The sequence below is a fragment of the Thalassophryne amazonica genome, chromosome 3 (genome assembly GCF_902500255.1).
Source record: "Thalassophryne amazonica chromosome 3, fThaAma1.1, whole genome shotgun sequence".
NCBI lineage: Eukaryota > Metazoa > Chordata > Actinopteri > Batrachoidiformes > Batrachoididae > Thalassophryne > Thalassophryne amazonica.
The window spans coordinates 104,537,737-104,544,638 of record NC_047105.1 but is presented as its reverse complement, the minus strand read 5'-3'; the positions used below and the strand labels follow the sequence as shown (position 1 = coordinate 104,544,638).

Genomic DNA, 6,902 nt, shown 5'->3' with positions numbered 1-6,902 from the left:
CTTTTTAAAAGTGTGTTAACTCAACTAGTAATTTGCATCACTTTTTACCAAAATTGGAGCAACTTTAACTTTTGACCTCTGTACAAAATGACACTGACCTCCGTCACCATTCTTACTGTTTTTATTCTGTAACTCCATAGAATTCATTCACAGATAGTCCAAACTATAGCTTTTTGGAATCTTTATGATCAAGCAAATAATGTGGAATATTTTTCAAATGATTGGAGTATCTTAATTTTGACCTCTGTGTAATTCTTCAATTGACCCCTACCTGACCACCGATTGAAAATTCAAGTGGCCAATCGTTTTTTTCAAAAGATGATTGTCTGAGGAGTATTTCTGCCAAATTTGATGCTTTTAACACCATTTGCAGGATTCCGCTCTAAATATTTTCTGCACTATTCAGAGAGCCTGATGAAATGCAGCACGGTCACGTGACCGGAGACAAAAACACTCGTCGTTTACCAATAAGTGGAGCTGGATGGAGCTGGCGCACAAGCAGCATCGGCGCCAGTCCCGTCCGAGTCCTTACATAACCGGTCAGAACGAGTCACAGCTCAACTCCGCCGACCGAGCCGTGTCAAACACAACAACGCCTTCAGACAACACACCGGCGTCCGCCGTCATACGCACCCTTTCTCTGAGAAATGTGCTTTTCGGGAAGGCCGTTTTTACACGGCATCCAAATTTTCTTCAGAGGGTTTTGCGTCAGTTCGCGCGGGTGCGAAGGCGGTTCTTCCCCCATGGTGTCGAGGAGGAGGAGGAGGAGGAGGCAGCCACGGCGGCGGCGGCGGCAGCGCGGAGCTTCTTCCCGGGATGCTGCTGCGTCCGTGACTGCGGCCGGTGCTTCATCCGCGCGCGGAGCTGCAGGGAGAAAAAAACCTCGGGGCGGTCACGTGGTTCGGTCTGACCACATTGACGACCCTATAGTGTCGACGCAGCTCCGCCGTAATAACGACAATAAACGCGCGCTTCCTCTGCTCTGCTTACCGTAACTAGCGCACTCAGAAAGCAAAGGGGAGACTGGGCACCACTGTCACAACATGTCTCACAAACAAAAAAGAAGCCAACTTTTTTTGTTTTAAACAACAGTGGCCACCAGGTCTCTATGCTTAGCAATGATGTTAAAAAAAAACAAAGAAAAAAGGTCTATTTCACATATGCCTGTGTATTCACCCTATTGATGTTTCAAATCCCGCAAAATCTCGCAAAACTTCGAAGGGGTCAGCTCTGCAAGATGTCATTAACATTGAGAAATGCATTAAGACGCTCTGATCAGGCTACACTTTAACCCAGGGGTAGGCAACCTGTTCCAGAAAGAGCCATGAGGGTGCAGGTTTTCTTTGCAGCCACTGACTCCACCAGGTGATTTCACTGATAAACTGATTCCATCTGCTCAAATTCCATCTGCTCAAAGTGATATTAATCAGTTAATCAGTAAAATCACCTGGTGGAGTCAGTGGCTGCAAAGAAAACCTGCACCCTCATGGCTCTTTCTGGAACAGGTTGCCTACCCCTGCTTTAACCGCTGCACACGGATAACAACATGGCAACATAAAACTCTTTGTATATTGTGCCTAAAACTCTCGTGAATACAGTATCTGGGTTTTTAGACGTTGTTATTGTGTTTGTTTTAGGTAAATATGCGAGAAGCTCAGGTTGTTTTTCTAAGTTATTTTCAGTGGGAGTTGCTGTGAGCCGCGATTGCTTCCTGTTCACGTCATTCTGGGGGAAAGTGAAGTTTGCTCTTTAACACCCTGCTTATTGTCTTTTACAACACCATTTGTCCAGTTTGTTCCAGAGTAATATATAAGATGTGTGAAATTTGGTTTGTGTTTATTAAATTCACCGCAGGTGTCATGATTTGCCTTGGATCTGGGCTTATGTCCTGTTTTTTTTTTTTTGTTGTTTTTTTTTGTGTGTGACTTTTGTCCTTGCTTTTCTGTTTGTCATGGTTTCAGTCCCTGGTTATATGTATCTGGCCATTGTATTTTAGTCACTTGTTAAGTCTTTTTTTTTTTCTGAGTATCTCTTTTCTGTGCATATTACTTTTGTCATTGGTTTTATGCTCTGTTTATCATTTATTTTCTGGGTAGTCATTAGTTGTATTTTCTGTTATACTGTTGTCACTTGTTGGTCCTGTTCTAGTGTGGTCTCTGCCTTTATTTTCTTGTTGATCACTGTCTTATATTGGTACTCTTTTCTTGTCTTCTTTTCTGCGTTAGGTTTTTCAGTTTTTGTCACAGTTGGTTGGGGTTTGATTTTTCAGTCACTGAGTCAGTTTCTTTTAGTCACGCCCACCTGTCACTCTACTCCTGCCTCACCTCTGTCTTGTCTGACCACACCCCTTCCAGCACTTTCCCTGACACCTGTGTCTTTTTTTTCCTAATTACTGCACCTGTAATTTAAGCCCCTCACTTTCTCCACTCCCTGCCAGTTTGTTGTGCTTTGTAATTCATGTTCCAGGCCTTTGTCTTGCTCTGTTTTGCTCTACAGTGTTTTTGAGCGGGTGCTGCCTTTGACCTTGCTCTTGCTTCAGCCCATGACCATTGCTGCCTTTGACCAGTGCATGTTTTTTGACCTCGCCTTAGCCTGATGCCTGCCTGTACTGCCGCCTCTCTGACTGTCTACTTGTGTACCGAGTCCTTGCCTGCCTTTTTGAGATAAAGCCTTTTTACAATCACACCTGTGAGTTTTGCAAGCCTTTTTACTATCACACCTGTCCCTGTGAGTTTTGCATTTGTGTCCATCCACCTTCTGTGCCACCCCTAGTCTGATCCTGACAGAAGGTTAAATGTAGCAGACACAGATTATTTGGAATATTTCATTTCTCCCCGGTCTAACTAAAAACAATGAGCCAAATCAGGTATGTTCCATATTTCCAACGTCCGTTGATTGGCTGAACACACCTGACTGAGCTGTTGTGGTCTGAGTAGATCATGAACAAATGGAAACCATGCAGTACAGTCATTTGTCCAGTTCTGGATCACGTTTTGTATGTCCCGCTATACGGAGCCATAATGCAACTGAAAATCCTTTATTGTGTATTGTTGTATTGGGTATTTGGATGTTATCTAGCTGAAAAAGTCAGGATGGGGTAGCCCTTCTACTTAAAGTGTGAAGCCACATTATGTGTGGTGCAACTAGATCATGACACTCTGTGTCACTTTGGGGGCATTCCTGGCATCTGGCTGGGGCCCTTCTAATGCAGAATGATACACACTGTGCCCGAGAATGTGTTTTGAACACAAAATGATATAAATTATACTTATTAAATGAGAATTTACTTAGTTTCGAAAGGCACTGTTATGTTTTTACGAGCAAAAAATAAGTGTTTTTAAATAATAAATTGTAAAAGTAAGTCCCTTTGGCTGCTCCCTTGTTTGCACTTGGGGTCGCCACAGCAAATCCAAGGTGGATCTGCATGTTGAATTAGCACAGGTTTTATGACACAACTCCACATTGCATGGAGAAACGTGGCAGGGGTGGGATCTGAACCCAGAATCTTCTGCACTGAAACCAAGTGCATTAACCCCTTGGCCACCACCCCTGCTGTTTTAAATCATAAATAAATAAATGAAGATAAAATAAAATTTGCGGGAGCTGCTGTGAGCTACGCTCGCTTCCTGATCATGTCGTTCTGGGGGAAAGTTTGCTCTTTAACGTCTTGATTATTGTTCTTTACAACACAGTTTGTCCTCTTTGTTCCAGACTAATATATATAATATATCTGAAATTCGATATGCGTTTATTAAATTACATGCAGATTAAACGTAGCAGACATGGATTATTTGTTATAATTGTTATAGCAAGTTTTCAGGGTATCATGCAGCAGTCTCTTATTAACGTGATGAAAGGCATAAAAAAAATTACATTTTTGTAGTATAATATTCATTTACAATTGTCATCATGTGGATTCTCTATGTTGTTTGACTGCAGCGACTCTTTGGCGTGCAAGGGATTATGGGAATATCCCAGAGATGTATCTGCCACCAATTGGATGGTTAGTGAGTGCTGGATAAATTACTGAAAATTACAAATAGCTGTGGGTTGAACTCATACATAGCTTGTCTACATATTGAATACATTTGATTTAACTGTGCTGTCTGGAGGGCAAGCAAGTGACCAGTGGTGGGCACAGTTCCGCTAATCCGCTAACTGCTAATTAGCGAAGATAACTTTTTCATTAGAAGATTAGCTTTTCAGCTAACTTTGAAAACCATAAGCGGACCAATTAGTGGAACTATATTTATATAGTTCTGCTAACTTTCAGTCCACTAACATTTGTTTGCTGGTAAAGTGAGTAAAGTTTAATGGTCTAAATTTTAGACCATTAAACTTTACTCGCTTTACCATGTATGATTTAGGGTTTACAAATGTTTTAGACTCTAAAACATTTGTAAACCCTAAAATCATACATGTTAGTTCCTGTCTGTTGTGTGTCTGCAACAGTCAGGCTGGTGTTCTGTCAAAATGAGCTCCCGTAACGTAAGTTGTCAGTTAGTGTGTTTAAAGACAGCGTGTACATGCAAATATTTAATTTTTAAAGTGAAAAGACACTTATTGCTGTACTTTTCTGTAAAGACCAAACTTATGTGGGTTTTCTACGGTGTGGAAGCTCAACGCGACAGATGAGGTGTAGATTTTACTTGTTGTGTTGAACGCAACACAGGTGAGCCGTTCCTATTTTTATAAATATAATACAGAGATAAACTGGATAAACTGTGACTATTAATACTGAGATTTACTGCTTTTTATAAAGATGATGACCGTGTTTATATTAAAACCAGTCACACAATAAGTAAATGTTGGATATTATGTTTCATGGCTAATTTTTCTGTGATATAAATCATAGTATAACTTGCTAATACCCTCAAATCTCCTTATGATAATGATAATACTAATAATAATGATGATAACAATAATATCCTCATATTTCCTCTGGAACGCCATGAGGCATACTGTTCATCTGCTTATCACGCTACACAGACAAACACAGTTTTACTTTTACACATAATATAACAATGTGAACAGCATACCGCACATAAATATTAGATGTTAAAATGCAACATGTTTCATGCAAACACATATAACTTTACTGATTCATGCTGAGGGTAGTAGTTTGCCTTGATAGAGATAGTGGCGACATGACGAGTCAAAAAAAATCGGTCACGTGACTCATGGTGCCATCTTGGGTTCAAAATAGCGTTCACTGTTAATCTATCTGCATGTTAATCCAGTTATTTTTTTATTTATTTGCTGAAAATGATGGGTTGCTGTGCATTTGGATGCACAAATAGACACAGCAAGGGCTTCAAGATGTACACATTCCCTTCAGATCTGAACAGAAGAAAAATTTGGGAAAATAAAGTCAGCTGTGTGGGATGGAAGCTGATTTCATCGTCAAAGCTTTGAGAGATAAATTTATTGTTCAGTCCCATGTACCGTAAAACTCACCTAAACCATCGTCATATAAACCAGATATTCGCAGTCACCAGACAAAATAAGTCCCCAAGTTTATGTATTGTTTTCCATGTAATAAACACCGTATACAACGGATTTTGTACAGCAGATTTTTCACTCACATCAGATAAAATGTCCCGTCCGATCACAATGTATTATCATTAAACCCCTCCCATGTGGGACCGGAGTCACTTCCATGATTAAAAGCCCGACCGCTTATTTTTTTGCTCAGACTTGGAGCCGTAGCCTGATGTGCACCTGTTAAATCAGACACAGTAGCAATTTTGACACTTTCCTACTTTCGACTCTTCATCTTCCATCATATTATAATAGTTTTTTGCAGTGTGCACGCTGATTACATTTTGATAATGGATCAAATACATTTGGCAGTAAAAAAATTTCAGACGGTTAAATTTTGACCCGGTCATTAAATGAGACGCACGTCCCGATTCAGGATTCCCGTAGATGTTCGGTGCCTCCTGACTGTAACTTTATCGCTCACATCGGATAAAATGTCCCATCCCAATCGCAATGTATTTCCATTAAAAACCCTGAGCAGTCTGGACATGCAGCGGTACAAATTAAAGTTCAGCTCTGACACTCGCCGATTTCCACAAAGTGGGACCGGAGTCATTTTCCTGATTAAAAGTCCGACTGTTTATTTTTTTCAAACTGTGTTCAGACTGGGACCTGAAGCCTGACGTGCACCTGTTAAATCAGACACAAACAGCTGTGATATGACACATTTCTGCTTTCAATCCTTTGCCTGCCATCATATTATAACAGTTTTTACAGTGCGCACACTGAAAAATAGATCAGAAAAGTCTGCACATTTACAGCACAAAGCCAGTAAAAGGGCAAAATGTACAGCTTGTTGAAGAAAAGCAGAAAGAAAAGTTTGTTGAGGGTCAAATTAGTCCAGGATAAAGCATAATCCAAATAATATCTTAATAATAATTTGTGAATCCAAATTCAGCATTAAATGTCAGTCAGGTTTGTTCTTATTAAATTTACATTCAGTGCTTTGTTCTTCTCTATTTCATCTCTTTGACGTTCATTATCAATGGATCATCTCAGTAATAAAATTATGAATCATTATTCATATTCTCAAAATGTCAGTCACGTGTTTATTCCTGTACATGTGTACATAAATGTGTAAATATTACACCAGTTGTTGCTCTTGTGTCCAGTTGAAGACAGATGTTGATCAATTGCATCTGGGATTAATGACTTTCAAATTAAAGACGTTTTTATGCGCCTTAGTAGGTGGTGCCTTGTTTCGAGGCGTTTAATTCAGCCTCATATTTAATTAAATATTGTTTAACTTATATTTTGTCTACATTATTTTACGGTGTGCCCGTGCAGTGCAAAACGCCCATGTGAGGTGTTTTCAATATTAATAACATTAATAATATATTTATATTCCTTATATATTTTTG

General features: G+C 39.8%; 1 protein-coding gene across 1 annotated transcript in view; it reads right to left on the bottom strand.

The window, feature by feature from the left end:
• Nucleotides 1–884, bottom strand: part of LOC117507366 (6-phosphofructo-2-kinase/fructose-2,6-bisphosphatase 4-like) — a 29,550-nt gene extending 28,666 nt beyond the window's left edge. The window contains 2 exon segments of the mRNA XM_034167213.1: nucleotides 634–751; nucleotides 754–884. Coding sequence (XP_034023104.1) covers nucleotides 634–751; nucleotides 754–852 — 217 coding nt within the window. The 5' untranslated portion in view covers nucleotides 853–884.
• Between the last annotated feature and the right edge of the window lie 6,018 nt (nucleotides 885–6,902).